The following is an 18,613-nucleotide window of genomic DNA, read 5'->3' as shown; positions in this document are numbered from 1 at the left end:
ATTTTACATTAAAATTAAAACCAAAAAAGAGTTTCTAAAAAAAGTCGTAGCCAATGAACAATACATGTGTAAATGTTATTCAAATATTTATTCCTCATTCAAAATACAGTTGGATCTCTGTTCAACGACTTTCAAGGGACCACAAAAAATCATCCTTCAGTAGAAAGCGTCCTCAATGCTTTTAACACTATAGTGGATCATCTGGGACCGTGAAAAGCCGTCGTTAAATAGAGAAAGTCGTTAAATAGAGAAAGTCGTTAAATAGAACGTCGTTAAACAGAGAACTATTTCCCCTGTTTTCAGTAAATTACCGCCCATTAGCCATGGCTAAAGCAAAAATACACCGCCAGCTCAGTCATTTCCAGCCGAGGACTGCAGTTTCGTGCTTATTAGCACTCATCAGCCCGGCATAAGAAAGTGACTGAGCTGGAGATGGAAAACCTCTTACGGAAGCCAAGAGTGCCAAACAAACTGGTAGCTAATGTAGAATTAGCACAGACCAGCCGAGTGACCGAAGCAATGGTTCGGTTCAACTCCAAAATTGATGACAAGGCATGGTATTTTCAGTAAATTACTGCCCATTAGCCAGGGCTAAAGCAGAAATACATGAAATACATGTATTTCCCCTGGTTTCGATTCATAATTAGTAATCATTTCTGTACCGCAGAGCCAGACGAAGAAAATTTCGTGATGGCCATAACGTAATATTTTTGTAATGGCCTTAGTCTGTTTACGTTACTGCTGGCTGTAACAGTAGAGGTAGTTTTAAGGATCAACTGTCTGACCACGGATTGTATGGAATGGCAAGCATCCGGTTTACAAGCGGAAATGGACGCATCTATTAATTTTCAGGCATGTCAGTTTTTGCAGAAGTATGATAGCCTCTAAATTATAGAGTCTCATTCAAATATGAGCGGAACGCGCTCATCAAATTTTTGCTTCTTCCCCTCATTTAAATAGACTTGTCTGAACTATAGGTTTGCCAATTCCATACAATTCGTGGTTCGACAGTACTAAAATCCAACTTAATTCGTAACATTTTAAAATTATTATTTTGTTTTCTAGGCAGGAAGACAAAGAATATTGGCTGTAAGTATCGCAAGATAAAAATTTATCCTAACTTTATATTTAGCTTTGAAATAACACACTTGAACAAGGTATAGAGCGGCTCTGGGTTAGTTGAACTATGAGCTTGACAATGTTTCCCTGTTTTTTGGGAAGTTCAGTGAAAAGGATTGGCGCGGATTTGAGTTTGAATTCTTTTGAAAAACTACCACGAGAGGAACTCAACTCAACGCAACGCCAATCCTCCTCCCCCATGAAACCCGAAACAGAGGTAAACATTGTCAAAATCGGAGTTCAACTTATCAGAGTCACACTATATTAAAGTTTGACCACTAAGAAATAGCGCTTGACTCTAAGCGGAAATAGACCACTTCATTTTGTAATTTGTAGGATCAGTGAGAACGCTAGACTGTAGTGATTGCGAGTTCTCACTACCTGTTAGAAAATGAAGCGCTGCGTTTTTGCTTACGGTTCATCCGCCATCTCTCCGCATACAAGTTTTACCACGATTCCTCATTGAATTAATTATTTTTTCTCTTAATGTTTGCCACTGAGTATGCTAACACAAACTGACACGAGTATGCTACTCAAAGTAACTAGATCACTAACACAGGGGTGTCCAAATCCCCCTAAGAGTAAGGGCACCCCCCTAAAAATCGCGAAGACACTCCAAAAGCAAAAGCCCCCTCCCAATAAAAGTGATAAATACTTCTCAACCCCCCCCCTAGTTAAAAATTTCGATCGTGCAGTCTGCGCCATGACTCCCTCTAGATGGCTACCCCCTACTAACACTACAAAAAGTTTTACATTTCTTTTGGAATACTTACATCAGGTGTCGTGTAGAGCGGTTAAAGACTAATAAAAGAAGATGGAATATCGCGCAGAAAGCAATGTTGATCTGTCTGTCTATTCTCGTTCGACAATCAGACAAAAGCCAATTTTATTGGGGCTGCTGAAAAGCACCTCATACGATCTCCATCAGATGCTTATTCGTTCTAAGATAACTCAGAAACTATTTCTCAATGCGCAGCGCATGGTACCATTTCCTCCTGAGGAAAATACGGGTACACTCTTTTCATGAACTAGTGCTGTAAGTGCTTCTATGTTTACCTGCAAACCCGATGAGAGCTTTAACTCAAGTTTTAAGCTGGATAATATCAGAAAAAATATAGAGAAAAGCAAAAATGTTTCACGTACCATCAGAATCACTCCTTGCTTCTAATCTTCATACTCGAACTAGTAAACGTATTCGTTACTGCCGTGATACAGCTGATAGAGGTAAGGCAAACAGATACACATTTGAATTCACTGCTGGTTTCCTGTAAAGAATAAAAAGTTAAACGGGCATAAAGCCATAATCTTTTGTTAAACCTCCACTGGGCGATTCTCAAAAAATTGTCCCATGCGTAGAGATGTAAAATTTCCGTAAATTTTGAAGTGGTGGGAAAAAAACGGTTTTTTACCAGTTTTTTTCGTGAAAAATTGATTTTTTTTTATAAATAAAAATAGGGTTTCTTAATAGGTCTATGTTTCTTGGAATATAGAAAGGGTTAAGCATACAAAATATGTGCAATTCACACATCTTCTTTTTCTGCTTGATAGAAATACACATAAAGATAAGTTTAATTAGGAAAAAAAAACTTTTTTGTTTTTATAACTAAGAGTTTTCAAATACCAGAAAAAATTCGTTGTTCCACCAATAATGTTGGGTAAGGTGTGTCTAGTTATAATAATTATTTTCTATTTTAAATTGCTTTGAAACTTGAAATAATTGTAATTTTTGACTTTCAAACATGATTAATATTGTTTGAAAGAAAAATAAGTATGATTTTCCTTCCTTACAATGTAACTTTACTGTCTGAAAATGAAAGCTATTGAGTTTTGGTTTTTTCCAATCCAGTCAAAGTCCAAATGAAAACTAAATTGTTTTTTTTTTTTTTTTCCTTTCCAACAGAAACCCCGAACTAAAACTGCATAATGTATTCTAAAGCTAAACCAAAACTTAAACTGGAGTTTCAGTTGATTCATACGGCTATGCTAAGCACAGTAGTAAAATTAGTCATACCTGCATTTTTGAAAAAAACTGAGTTATTACAGCCAAGTTTTTCTGTTTCATGTTTTACTTAACAAATAAAATGTTTTAGGGTCATTTGATCAGGAAATATTTTTTAAAAAAACTTCTGAAAAAAAAAAAAAGAAAAAGACATCTGAATCAGTGCCGTAACCAGACTTTTGTTTCGGAGGGAGTTTTACCCCAAGCACATATCTTTGAAACATTTACATGGCCTATCAAATTTGGTTTCATGTGTATTCTATTGATTTTTGTTACAATAGCTTATCTAAATAGAAGGAGGAGATGTTGATACAAAATGCCATATTGCTACAAAAATAAATGAATTTCTCAATAACTACAATAAACTACCGTAAACACACAATGCGTTTGTACAATTTTTCAGTCATACTAATATCATTCCCCAAATAAAATTGAAATAATATTATAAAAACAATATTATTTTTGTCACTAAAAATAAATAAATTAATAAAATAAATAAATAATGGAAAGCATTTCTTTGGATGAAAAATTTCGGAGGGGGTTTGAACTCTATAAACCACCCCCTTGCATACAGCCCTGATCTAAATCAATATACGGTCGAGCGCGAGCCAAACTTTAAAACATCATTTCTCAGCTTGAACTCAATTGCAGATTCCACTTTTGTTCTTAGCACGGCAATATACAGGGTGCGACAAAAAAATATAAAAAAATCTTGGACAAAGATTGCATCATCGAATGCAAGTAAAGTATTTTCATTTTAATGAGTGTCTTATACATTTTTTTTTCTCTCACTTTATAAGAAAATAATTTACAATATATCTTCTAGTTTATGTATTGTTTTTCGTTTTTTCTTACAATTTTAAGCAAAAGAACTGTTATTTTAAAGTTGTTTAACGAAGTAGAACGACAGTACGTTTGGTTGTTGTGCCTCGGCAAACATTATTTGATGCAGTATGCCGCTTCAAGTGGCTTGCAAATGATAGTCGCTGTCCGGAATATGTACAAAAAAGAACAGTGAGTATTTCAGTTAATCGTTATGTCATCCAAAAGTGAGTTCAATGAAATCCTTTGGTTTCCAAGAGAGAAGTCGTTCGTAAGATGAGAATTTTTGACCGATAAGTCGACAAGTGAGACTAAGGCCAAAAACTGCTCAAAACAGAAGTTTTATGAGTTCCAAAAAGTTCAGGCATTCGTATGATTCCAAAGAAGTCAAAAACTTTTGAGACGGGTCGCAAGTCCACGCTGGAGGAGGGGGGGGGGATATCTTTTCATTGATTTACCGTTCAACCAACTCATAACCCCCAAAACAATAGGATCTGGTCTGAAGACACTTCAAGCATCTTAGAAAACGTTAAACATCGCCAAAATCCAAAGTCAGGCTTTGTCTGTGATGGAATCAGCACAAGCGACAAAAAAAATCTGTTTTTTTTTTTTTTTTTTTTTTGGTGGATGAAGACCATAAAATGAATCAAAAAGTGTACCAGAAGGACAGTTTAGAAGCTGTTATACTTCTCTGGACTTACGAGCACTTTATAGCAGCAATGTAGACTGAACATTTCAATTTAGCTATACGCCAGTTCATATGGCCAAAAAGACAAGAGTGGTGCAAGACGCATTGTTTTTGACATGATATCATCTGTAGAGTGGACGCTCTACTCGCTAGACCTCAATCCCATTTATTACACTGCATGGCCTATTTTGGAGTCAAAGGTCTTTCGCGTTGTGGAAAAAGGTATGTTTATGGGCAATGGGGTCTGAAGCAATGGGGTATGCTTATAATTTTTTATAAGCATACCCCATTGCTTCAGACATTCTAAACACCCCTCATATTGTTTCAAACTATTTATTAACTACATATTGCAGTATCTTTTACGAAGAACCGACTTTTTCTGTATTTTAGAAAAAGCGTTATTATTTGACATAAAATTCTGTAATTTCGCACAAAATCAATGATTAATGGGGGAGAGAAACTTAAAATAAAGCAGTACGGGGGTACTTACAGTAAGTACACTGCAGCATTATTATAGCACTTAACAGTATAAATATAGTAAATATATTTATAATTTTAAAAAATGAAGAAGGTTTATGCAGCGCGATCAGAATGTATTTTATCAATGTTCATATATAAAATGAAAAAAAAAAAGTTAAGAATCGGAGCGGTTATTTGTATAAACTAAAACAAAATGTTGTTTAGGACTAATACAGTGGGTGAACTTCCGCTTTCAGTGATGCTAAAGGGATGAAAGTCCATTCACAAAACCAATATTTAGTGTCAACGAAGCCCATTCTAACTCTCTGCTGCTCTTTTCCGAAAAATTTCATGTTGCAGGCGAGTATTTTGTGTCCGCACTAAAAAATTCATTACTCATGAAAAACTCGCGTTATAGCCATTTCGCGTAAGTCGGATCGCGTTGTAGCGGGATCCGACTGAAGAATTCTATGAAGATCACAAAAATATTCCTGAAGATTTGCAAACTCTCGTTGCATGTGGATGTAATGTTCCTGAACGAGCGTGTCTATGAACGGTCGTTCTTTTGAACAATGATATTTATTTTATATAGTTCTCTTTGTTTCAATTAATTTCTTATTTTTATTTATTTATTTTAAATTTTTTGATGAAATTTTTTTTTTTACATACTCAAAATATTTTTTTGCTTCATTTTCTCCTTCAAAATGCTTTACAGGACGGTATTCGGGGCTGTTTTAAAACGTGTTTTATAAGATCAAAATTGCTAATTTTTTGACGTCAGGTCAAGTTTATTTTTATATTAAATGAAATTCAATTATTTAATTTTGTACCATGCAGGAATCGGAACTGCGACTTTTAAAATAACATGTCTTACCACTCGACTACCGAGATATAGCTTACGAAATTAACTATAATTACTTTATTTTCTAAATTTTAGGCAGGTTTATTCCCTTCTATTTAAAAGAATGTAACGAAACCATTGAAACATTTTTCAATTTTTAACTGTCCGAATCCGTCTAAATGAACGAGTTTAAAGTACGGGTCAGAAACATGAACGGTCCTCTGAGGAAGGATCATTAAAAGGAATGACATTGCCCTTTCCATCGTTATAGAATGAAGGGATCGAATTTTTAAATTTATTAAAAGTAGCTAATTATGTAAAGATGTAAATTAATTTAATTTTCTTTTTCATAGCACGATTGTTCCGGCTATAGGGCCTGGAATAAAGAGTAAGTATGAAAAAAAATGCCACTTCACATTTCATCCTTTTTTTCAAGAGCTCTCAAAGCTTATTGGATAATAAAAAAAGTCGCCCCCTCCCCATTTATAAACTGCATTTTTAGAATATGCGAACCTATAGCCAATAAATAATTAGGGTCTGATGATGTAAAGTAGTCAGAAAATTCACTTTCCTCAACTTAGGTGGATAATAAATCAAAGAACTTCAACGTTTCTGTTGTTACAGTAGAGTCTCGATAAGTCCGACATTCCGTGTAATCCGAGGTGATTTATTTGTATTTTAGGGTAAATTTTTTTTTTTAACAGCTAAAAGATTATTGCAATAAAATCTAAAAATCGGAACCTTTTCGCTGTAGTAAAGTGTTTTCAGCTGCAAAAAGAAAAATAAAGATGTTGAGAGCATAGAGAAGGAATAGAGAGTGCAACCCTACTATCCCGATACGGCAACAGTACCATGTGACTTGGGGAGCAATTTCGAGCTGACCGTAACCGCTGAAGAAGTTTTCATTAGCTGAAGCCATGCATGATAACAACCTTTAACTGTAGAAGGGAAAAATTAGATTTATAGTAATAGTGCAGTATTCTAGCATTGTAAACTGTGAGGAAAAAGCCACACCAGGAGGTCCAGTAACTTTTCCCTAGCATGTACGAATGTTTTTAACTTCTAAATAAAGAAAAAATAACATTTATATGCATTCAACGAGTACATATTTCACAGTTGCCTATAATTTTTACATTTTTGTACTTATTTTATCTATAAGAGTTATAAAACATTGTATATCTTCAGTGCAAATAACATTTTAGTTACATAAAAACACTTTTCATTTAATTAGTAATTATTTTAACGGCTCTTAAGCATTTTGTGTACATTTGCTTTGTTGGCGAGTATCTTCTCGCCAAGCTCCTGTGAACAGCAAATGCGCAAGAATAAAGATTTGCTATTTTTATGCTTCAATTTAAATACTAGTATGCCTGCGTATGAAATCATTTCAAAACATTGATTACAATACATATGAATCCATAAATTTTCAGTCAATAACAGAACACTTTAAACTATTTGTACAGGCCCGACATTTCAGGGAATAAACATCAAAATACACGAAAAATGCAGTTACATTATATTTTAAAATCCGGAAGAAGTGGGGAGAGGGAGTTTGAATGATAGGCCTGTATTTGTGTCCGTTATTTATTTATTTATTTATTATTATGCGGTAAAGGAGTTGGAGCCAGAGTTGCTCTGATTTGTAGCCCCGACTTCATAATAAGCGCCGTCGCGTCGTCTGAAAAATATTTAATGCCAAAAGAGCGATTGCGTGCCAAAACGCGACAACTTCCCAGCCAAACAAGTCACCTGACCTGGGAAACATTGGGTTCCAAGCTTATTTCACTGAGACATTTGCTATGGCTCCCTCCATTAGTATTCCTTCTCAATGGTTGAGAGGTGTGTATCAACAATAATGCAAGTGGCAATAAATACTCATTAACTACTAGAGATGGGTTAATCTTCTATCCCAGATGCCCCGGAGCTACTAACTTAATACAAAAAAGGACTTAAAATTAATTTTGTTTTTCCACAAAGAACAAAGAAGCAGCGCTTTTGGAATGTACGATTTCAATCAACAAGAGGAATACACAATTTGATGTCGTGTGTGAGTCGTATACACGCTATTTTAATTTTCTTTGACTAACTGCTTTTGTGCTATATGATGTACATACACACGTCCACACATACATTCAAATGTCATGACAAAACATATCAAAATGAATTCGGGGACAGACGAACTGCATTTTGTTGGTTGAATACAAATTTACATACAAAATATTATTATAATTATATGAAAAAAATTATATTATTATTAGAGACGTACCGAGTACTCGGTAACTACTCGGTACTCGGCCTACTCGGCCAATTTGCCGAGTACTCGGTACTCGGCCAAAATCTGATCAGATACTCGGCCAATACCGAGTATTTGCAAAAAATTGAATATTGTCCAAGGTAAAAATTGTCCCTAAAATTTATAAAAAAAAGAGCAAGCATTATATTCTGCAATCATTTACAATTAAAATTTATAAGTCAGATTTAAATTTTGAGAATAATGAAGTTTGTAATGCTTCAATAGAATAAATCTTTATTTTAATGTCCCCAAAGTTAATAAAACTTATTTATTAAAAATTATGCAAACAAGGTAAGTATAGAAAATATGGAGTTTTTATATTAAAAAATGGATTTTTGCTACAAACAAAAATTAGTTATAAAAAATATAAAAATACCTTTGCTTAAAAAATAAAAGGAAATATAACAACGTTAAAAGTACAGGGCAGGAACACTGCAGACACGTGTTTTGGCGTTACAAGGAATTCTTTTTCGATTCACAAAATGGTAGCTCGTGGATTTAAAGGCATCCGACAACAGTCAGATTTTTTTGTCGAATATCTTTACATTCTTTAGCTCACATGTTATGCGCTGAAAAAGACGTTCCTTGTAAGGGGGGGGGGGCAGAAACACGTGTCTGCAGTGTTCCTGCACATTTGTTGCATTAAAAAATTATGTTTGGTGGGTTAAAACTATAATTGATTGGTATACATTGAAACCCCTCCTAACGGACACCCCTCTGCCGACAATTTTTAATTCCCCAGTTCCAATGCAAATAACATTATTAAACCCCTATCCTGCGAACACCTCTCTATTGCGGACAAAAAAAAAAGTCCTGTTAGTGTCCGCATTAGAGGGATTTTACTGTAATTTGTTTTAATTCTAACTTGATTAATCATACCTTTTATTTATTTATTTTTAATTTTAAAAATAATTTTTTTGTAAAATTTTTGACACAAACAATTGTTTATATAATGCGCAATTGAATTTCAGCAGGAATTTAGTTTTAAAAACTATTATATGGACAAGGAGGTCTATACTACTATTCCAATAAGTTCAAAGTTCATCACATGTGTGTCGGTGGTTCTTCTTAAAACATAATTGGTACTTGGTAACTCGGCCGAGTATTGAAAGGCCGAGTACTCGGTAACTCGGTACTCGGCCGAGTAGTGAAAGGCCGAGTACTCGGTACTCGGCTACTCGGCCAAAGTGCTACTCGGTACGTCTCTAATTATTATTATTTATTTTATATATACATTATATAAAAATATTACAAACATATACAAAATTACGTAATTTTATACATCATTAGAAAAACTTATCGAAATTCGTTTAGAGGAAATTAAAGAAGGAAATTCATGTAACAATTTGAGTGAAACTCTTTGTAGAGACAACACATGGGTCATTCCATAGAAATGTCAACCTCAACCTCAGAAATTTTTTTTCCACAAAGCCTTAACTGTGACCTATCATTTCATTCAGCATACTTTCTAGTACATAAATCCAATAACAGTTTGCAAAATTTTCATTCGGTGTTTTTCTACTGGCTCTAAACGTGCGAGGTTGTAGAAAAATCTTAACATGTGCAAAAAACATGCGTCTACGTTTTCTTGTGTAATGTAAAAGTTTTTGCAAATTTTTAAAAGAACTATGTTTATTCTAAATGAATAGATGTTGACCCAATAAAATTGACTGTTCTTTTTGCATACATTATAAGATAAGTCTTTTAATTAGTTTGGTTATTTCACTGAAAATATTTACGTTACGTTAGTTACGAAAATGTACTATTTTCTGCTTAAAAACTAAATCAGATGGTTGAACCAAACACTACTTTTTATTTTCTTACATCTGTGTCATATCTACTTAAAAAGTGCAAAATATTTATTTTAGTATCAGTAGATATAAAATAATTAGTGTGACTAAAGTAACAATTTGCATGTGACTAATGTAACATTTTAAAAATAACTGCTAATATTTAAAACTTATTTAATTTAATGTACATTTTCATAAACAATTTTGAATATGTAGGCATTCTATATTGATTACAAAAATAAAGGGTGAAAAATACCAGTAATATTGCATTGTAGACCTTCTGTTTACTTAGAAAAATACTTTTTTAAAGGTCTTTATGAAGATACTTCCAATTTAAAGAATTATTAAAAAAGAAAAAAAGTGAGTAAAGCAAAATGAGTACTCTGCTGAATGTGCATTCAACACAAGAATCCAAGCTTAAGAGTTAAGATAATAGAAATACAGTCCTAACAAAGAACGTCTCTATTTTTTAGTAAATACATTTTCACCTATTATTAAAATGAAGTAACGGCTGCTTGTTGGAAAACATTTGAAGATGTTACATGATACAGTGACAATAAGCGCTGCTGTCATATATTTCAGAAAATGCAAGAATGATCATTTAGAAATTCAAACCTTTGCGGTGATATCTGGAATTAAAAGGCATTCTGATAAAACGTTCGAATACTTTTTTCATTATTACATTTTAATTCAAAAGGATGCACAACACTATTCGTTCGATGAATCAGTAAACCTTAAAAAATAATATGCCATTGAAAAGTACTACGGAGTTTCTTATAACGATAACTAGTATATCAGCAGAATACTAGAATTCAGTGAAACTACCAACTTTCAAAAAGTTAATTTTTTAAAAGAGAGATATTTAGGATTTAATTAGGCCAAGAATGATGTTATTCAGTTTGTAAAAGCAGTTTTTTTTATTTGTTTATATTTTTTCGCGCATTCAAATTGAGTCAATTGAACTGAATCCTCCCATTCAATTTCTTACACTAATATAGAAAAAACGTAAAGAAAGAACCATAATACAACACAAAGAAGGTTCCTAAAAAGTGTAAAAGTAATATAAGAGCAAGAAATTAATTATAAAAAGTTTTTTATATGCATTCATTGCTTGTTATTCGATGGTTACGTTAGTCACGTTACGTTAGTCACACACAGTTTTTCAGAAAAGTACCATTTAGGGCCAAAAAAGATTCTTCTGTAACAAATATGTAGTACGATTTTAAAAATAGATTGTTTACCTCTTACAAATATATCTGCCAGTTTTAAATGTCTGCGTAAGTTTCAGAAAAATTTAGCTCGTAACATAAGCATTGTTTCTGAGAGTTGCAAGAATGTTACGTTAGTCACGATGCCTTTTTTGGTGAAAAAACACCTGCCAGCGTTTATTTTGCTTCAAATTCTTGGTAGAAATAAAAAATAGTCACATTGTACATTTTAGATCTGCGTATTAAACCAAAACACATTTATTTTTACTCCCGGTGTAAGTAAAAAGAGTTTGAAAATCAGCTGCGAATGTTACGTTAGTCACTATGGAATGACCCACATGCTTTTTATTGTGCTAGGAAGCAAAAGGTGCTCGAACCTACATCGTTTGAATAGTGTAAAATTTTAAACACTAAGAATTTTCCGGATGATCTGAGTTTTCAGTAATCTGAGATGTCTTGAGCCTTAATTACCTCGGATTTTCGAGACTCTAATTTTACATTACATTAATAAAAAAAAAGTATGGCATTAATAAAGATATTTACCACTTGCGTTGAAATTTAAAATAAAAAAAAAAGGATTTAAATAGTCTAGCATCAGTCGAGTTTCAGTCTAGCATGCAGAAAGAACAATCTGTTTTTTACCAAGTTGAGTAAATGTTGTGTTGAACGTTTTGAAGATTATTGTAAATAAATAATATTTAGTTAAGAAAGAACAAACATTTAAAAATTAGCAGAATTTTATCCGTTTTTGAGAATTCTATTTGCATAAACTGAAATGTTATTAATTTTTTTTTTTTTGCACGTTAAAAATAATTTCAGACTTGGCGACGGGGTAAGTTTACGCGTTGTCGTCGGAGCACCTTTACGCACGTTCTTACTGTGTCTTACTTAAACGTGCCCCTGACATTTTTTTTTTTTTTGCTCCAAACTGTCTCAATTTTTTTTTTAGTATTTTCAGGCTATTAAGTTTTAAAAATAAAAAATTTAACTGTTATTTAAGTTACAAATTCGTATCTTAAGACTTACAATCATATAGTGCTGTCTTCATGCCCCTTCAGATTTAACTTTATGCGCTATTCAGTCAGTAATAAATTTGCTTTATTTTAACGATGGTAAGACACTATGTTCAAAACACTAATAGAAACCACGATAGGTGTCAAAATGAATATGCGTAAACGTGCCCCGTGTCCGGGGCAAATGTGCGCAACCGACTTGGACTTTAAAATAATTTTTTTAACGGTTAAAACTCAAACTGAGCAACAACTGAATATACCAAGTTTGACTCTATTAACAGCTTCATAAAACCGCAATATCTAATATTTCCTAAGTTAAAACATAAATATTAGAAAATTCATTGAAAAAAATCCGCGTAAACGTGCCCGCTCTACCCTACAACCTGAAATCTCAAAAGAAAAAACAAAAGTATAAAATCATCAGAATCACTACTCAATAAAAGGATATTCAAGTGTGAGTCTTTACAAAGTGGGGTGTGGCTTAAGGGTGTGCTAGCTCAGGATTCTTGAGCCTAATTTGATGCTGGACTTAAGGAGGGAATACTTGGTAATTAAATGTTAACTGACAACATTACAAACTGAATAAATCTCTAAAAACTCAACACAAACAAAAGCATAAAATATCATCAGTATCAATAATCAGAGTGTTCAAGTGTCGCAATTAATTTGCGGCGGAGGTTTTAGAACGTATTTAGGGACTCCCCAATGGGAGGTGACGGGAAGGCTTACAACCTCCCAAGAATGTCCTTATTCGGCATTTTGTCTAAAAATTCGGCAAATTTTAAAACATAATTACAATAATATTGTTTATTAGTCCTTTAACAAACAACACTTATATAGGTTAAAAATTGCTTTTCAACCAGTATTTTTGCATACAGCAAAATTAGGTGTTCCATTCGGCACATAGACATTCTGCCTGACTAAATTTTCTTAGAAGACTAACAAAAAACTTTTTTTTTTTAATTTTGAAATATTTTGTGACATTTAAAAATATGTGAAGCTAATTGTTTAGTTCATAAGCCAGCAATTTTTTGATTAAATGTTTGCATGTAATTTTATGTCAATTTTTTAAATTTTGTTTTCATTTTCTAGGTGCTCAGAAATCGAGATAGACGTTCTATTTGACAGATTTCAAATTACCAACCTCACATACAATCCAAAGTTTGAGGTAATTCTGTTTTCTGAAGTTGGGAACATTTGTTTCATTGTTCATGTCGGTGATTAGCAAACTTATTCTACCTGATTTGAAAATCATCTAACTCACGGGTAAATAAAGAAATAGTTCCGTTTTACTACAATTATTTCAAACCACATTTCTACCAGTTCCAATCCAGCGAAGTTAAGGATTGGTACTTTCACCTCTTCTGTTGTAGATTGCTACTTCTTTACCTTGGTTGTAGTCCAAGAACATTGTGTGCATATAATTTCACCTATCAGGCCAATTACAAAATGCATCTAAAGTTCGCTGCGTAATTTGAAGCTTAAATTAGATTATAAACCACTAGGGACGGATAGGGGGGGGGGAAGCCTATCAGGATATAAGAATAATAAGAATGCTCTCTAGTCAATATTTAAACGCTGAACCATGGTTACTTATGCCCTACAACCTATGCCACTGGGTGACTTGCAAAGTTTGTCAAGAGTTGACGCTATTTACAATTTGTTGACAACACTTGTTTAGCAAAAATATTGTCTCTCGAACAAATTTTTGCCAAGACTTGCCCAAACTGCTTTAGCTAGGCTAAGGTATGGCCACATTGGAAGTCTTGTCTTCAACGGTTCCACCAAGACTTTTTGTACTTGCCCATGCTCGGCTATTGCCTCTCCCTCTCATATTATTTGCTGTATCGCGGTGCCTCTGTGGGGCAACTGTCGGATGAGAGTGGAATTATCTTTAATCTTTTAGCGCGACATGATCTCTTGGACTTGGTCTAGGAGTCTATAAGGGGATCAGCAATACAAATTTTTGCTTTCAATGGCCACGAATAAAAAAAAAAAAAAAATTAAGAAAGGTAATACCACACTTTGAGAATGAAAAATTTTAAGGAAAGCTTTTTCAGTAATTGTACAGTGGTGGTAAAAAAAAAAATTGCATCACCCGCGCCGCAAAGGAGAGGAATATCATCCCGACTTCATTCAACCCACAGTCAAGCATCCCGTATCCCAGATGATTTGGGGGTGTATTTGATCAATGAGTTGGTGGGCTACTCTTTGTGCAAGGAACAGTAAACGCTCAGGTGTATATTGGCATTTTGGAGGAGAAATTGCTTCCTACTATCCGGGATCACTTTACTTCAGTTCCAGATGTCATTTTCCAGGATGATTCTGCTCCGTGCCATAGCGCAAAACTGGTAAGTAACAATTTAAAAACATTTACCCTGCCATTAAACTTAAATTGGCATGGGGTTATGTAATTTTTTTTCTCTAAACTGACACGCAGGTTCAGAAATGGAAAACTGAGCATGGGGTCAGCAGTTTGCCTTGGCCCAGAAACAGCCCGGATCCACGTAAACAATTATCGGATTCCTGCTGTTAAATGTTTATTTCATAAGTTTTGCAGAATTTCACATACATTCATCGTTAATCGGTCGACCGAAACTTCTCCATAATCCCATTGATGTGAAAATGCGAGGGTAGTGCAATTTTTTTTTACCAGCACTGTAATGTAGAATTTTATCGCTAAAGTACTCATGAGCAATTTCATGTCAGATCGATAACCTTCTTGACCTCAACATCTCCGATTTTAGCATAATTTGGCATAAATGACACATATCGTCGACACCACGCTAAACCAACGAATGTGAAAAATCACGTTTTTCAAATTCGATGTTTTCCGTAGTATTCAAAAAACGCTACTGGTTATAACTACACTAGACCCTCGTTTTACGCGGGGGTTACGTTCCACGAAAATGCCGCGTAAGTCGAATCCGCGAAAATTGAGACCTAATACTAGTGTTAAAATTGGGGTTTGGTTCCGTAGATAACAAAATACTTCATTCTAGTGACTAATTGTATATAATAAGTTTAATGTGTAGTTATATCGACTCTTATGCACAACATGTATAAAGAAAACATAAATTAATTTTGTGTTCTGTTTATAAAGAGGAGCTGGCTATGATAGTCTTTTGGCAGTCATTAAGAATTTTTCTCTGTAATTCTTGGCAGAGCATTAACGCATCCATGATCACGTGCATCATTTAAATGATAGAATCTTCCTTCACTAACAAATCAATTAACAAATAGGAAAGATCATTTGTATTGTCTAGGAATGCTCAAAATTTTCAATGTGAACATTTTTGGTTGTGTGTCACCAACGTCGGTATCTTCGTTGGTTTTGGCCTCCTTTGTCACTCCTAAAAGCTCTTCTTAGAGTGAGTTCTGAACTGTGTGAGTTTAATAACTCTACTTCTGGAAAGAGCTCTGGAACCAATCGCATAAAATGTCTCCAGTGGCCCAAGCTCGATTATTAGCACCCCAAAATGCAGTTGATTACGCGTAATCTGCAATCTTTAGGGGAGTTTGGATTTTGAAAGAGAGGAAAATTTTATCTGTTTGCATTGCCGCATCCACGTAACACCGAAACTCATCCGCGTAAAATAAAATAAAGGTGTCAAATCTTAAACCGCGTGTAATAGAAACTGCGTAAAACGAGGGTCTACTGTACTTCAAACTAGAGATTTTTTTACTCTTAAAGCTTTCTACAAAAATTAAAACATTGAAAATAACTAATAGCGTCAGGTGAAAAAAACATATATTCAGTGTTTTGGCTCTCCGTAAAAGCGCCAATTTTCAAACTCGTTAGTTTAGCATGGTGGCGACGATATGAGAAATGAGTAGTACTACCAATTTTTAGATTTCTCTTTTGAAAATTGCTCAAAACATATAGACGTGTAAAAAACTCAAAATGTACGGGAAAAAGGAAAAGAAAGTTCTATCAAATGACTGTTATGGGTTTGCTCCTAACTAGTAGAATGAAACTTCAAATATCATTTGAATGCTAAGGACTAGAGCTTTGTACCAATACATTACACGGGTTTCTTGAGATACATTTAAGTTTCTAGGTCACTCACCGTGACTTTTGACCTTAAATATCCCAAAACACGCCCCCTTAGAAATTTTATGGGGAAAAAAAATTCTCTAACACTATTCTCCCACTGTACTAAATAGGAAACCGGCAGCGCAATGGCAAGGAAAGCAAAAATAAAACAGCAATCTTGGGCGTATTTAAGAGGGGGGAGGGCAGATGGGGGCAATGTTCCCTCAGTTTTGGGAGGATTTTATATAGAAACAACAACCTTCCAAAATCTTGAAACAAAAAACCTTTTTTTTTTTTTTTTTCCGTTTTTGAATAGTTCAGAAGTGCACGTTAAAAACACTCCGCATATTAAGTACAAATAGTAAATATGTCACTGAAAATGTGTCTAAAACGACAATTTTTGGACTGAAAACCATTAGGGCAAGTATATAAATGTAAATATAGGCTAAACGAGCTATGCCTTCAGCTGCAATACTTAAAATAAACGAAGACTATTTTAACATATTAGGAGCTGAAAAGAATACTCCCCCCCCCCTGCGCTAACAGAACGATCTACTCGTTCCAATTTTTTTTCTTTCTTTTCAAAATGTTTATTTCTAATTTGCATGATTTCAAAAGTGAGATATTTTGGGTTTTAATAGAAGAAATATTTTGAAGAATTTTCTGGTTTCTTTTGTTGAAACGAAATTTGCTGAATTGAAGTGAATGCTATTGCAAAAGAAAGTACAGGGCTAAAAGGCTTTTGTACTTTTTGTGAGCAAAATACTTTTGAATGTAACAGTTTACACTATACTGAACAAATTTATGAAACAATGAAAGAAAAAATGGGGGAAAATAGCCCAAACACTCCACAAACAGAAAGGAAAAGCACTATAAACGATGCATTGATTTTTTACGGGAAAATAGGAATCATAATCCCTAGTAGTTCAAAGCTAAATCTCAGATTTTCCAGAATCACACGTTGTAGAGAAAACGTCTGAATAAAAAAAAAGGTGAAGGAGGTGCACTGCTGGCACGCAAATTTTGCAGATTTCTTATAAGATCGCTTTATTACCTGATGAAATGTTTTTAAAATTGTATTTTCTTAATTTTTTTAAGGACAAAAGTATGTCAACGAAACTAACAGTTAGACAGGGTTGCCCACCTTGGGGGGGGGGGCAATTTTTAGGGGGTGTTTTGAGTGGTATTTTTTACTTTTTTTAGGGTGCTCTTGCTTTTGGGGGAGAGGTCTTCACGATATTTAGAGGGGGGAGTGCATCGTTGCCTTTAGGGAGGGGGGCACCCCTGAGTTATTTTCCGGAGATTTTTGTCAAGCCAATCACCCTTTATAAGGCTTCAAAATACAGAATATGTATGTATTTTACCAAATTTTCTCTAGGAAAAACCCCTAACCCCCCTAAAATTTCAGATATTATATACCCCACTTAAAAGAGGGAGCCTTGCATTACTCTCTTGATACCATTCCCCCTCTTAGGGTCACTTTAAAAGAAACAGCAGGCAGCACATAAAAAAGACGCAAAAAAAGTAAAGAAAGACCTTATTTATCACAGGGAAAAGACAAAAACACGGGGAAGGTGGGGGACATTGAAAATGACCTTTGTCGCCACCGACTGAAATGTGGTCAAAAGTGAAAAAGGGACCTCATACCTGGAACGGCTTAGGGCCCCCGTTAAGTCTAAATCCAGCCCTGATTACAACTAATTTTGTTTTTGAAAAAAACCTGCCCCCCCCCCCCTCCCAGGAACTCAGTCCTAAATATGCCTTTAACAGCAATGTTTACATTTTTTCTGCAGATGTTTTACATTATTTTGATCACCAAATGAGATAAAAATTTAGGTTTGGCAAACCGAGTTAAATTATTCCGGACCAGTGAAATCGTTCTTACAGCAAGGGGCCAAATACGTAAGGTGAATTTGGCAATTCCCCCCCCCCCCTCCCTTACACCCATATAAGAGTACGTAAGATTTTTCAAACTCCTCCCCCCATTCTTACATAAGATTCCATTTCAGATTTTTAAATGTTGTTAGAAAGGGATCAGTGTTACACTAAAACTCCCAGTTTAACGTAAATCAAAGATTTTTATTTTTCAAATATAATATGTGATGCGATCATGAACGTGCACAAGGGGGGGGGGGGCAGAAGGGACACCTGTTGGCCCGGGCCGAGCCTGAAGGAAGCCCAATATTTTTAAAACTAGGAGTGAAATATTGGAGTGAACGATATGGAGGGGGTCCCCGGAAAAGTCATTTGTGATGGGTCGCAAAATTTTTTTGCACGCCCCTGGATGCGTTACTAATTAAAAATCAACCATGCCATACATAGAGCGATTATTTCATTTTATTTTA

At 34.4% G+C, this 18,613-nt stretch overlaps 1 protein-coding gene across 1 annotated transcript in view; it reads left to right on the top strand.

Moving 5' to 3' along the window:
* Positions 1-18,613, top strand: part of LOC129228331 (uncharacterized) — a 38,408-nt gene that overhangs the window by 19,098 nt on the left and 697 nt on the right. Inside the window, exons 3-5 of the mRNA XM_054863008.1 lie at positions 1,066-1,089; positions 6,282-6,316; positions 13,325-13,400. Of these exons, the coding sequence (XP_054718983.1) occupies positions 1,066-1,089; positions 6,282-6,316; positions 13,325-13,400 (135 nt within the window). The remainder of the gene's footprint in view (positions 1-1,065; positions 1,090-6,281; positions 6,317-13,324; positions 13,401-18,613) is intronic.

The sequence above is a fragment of the Uloborus diversus genome, chromosome 8 (genome assembly GCF_026930045.1).
Source record: "Uloborus diversus isolate 005 chromosome 8, Udiv.v.3.1, whole genome shotgun sequence".
Lineage (NCBI taxonomy): Eukaryota > Metazoa > Arthropoda > Arachnida > Araneae > Uloboridae > Uloborus > Uloborus diversus.
The sequence above is the reverse complement of the archived record's forward strand: the minus strand, read 5'-3'. Positions and strand labels throughout refer to the sequence as shown.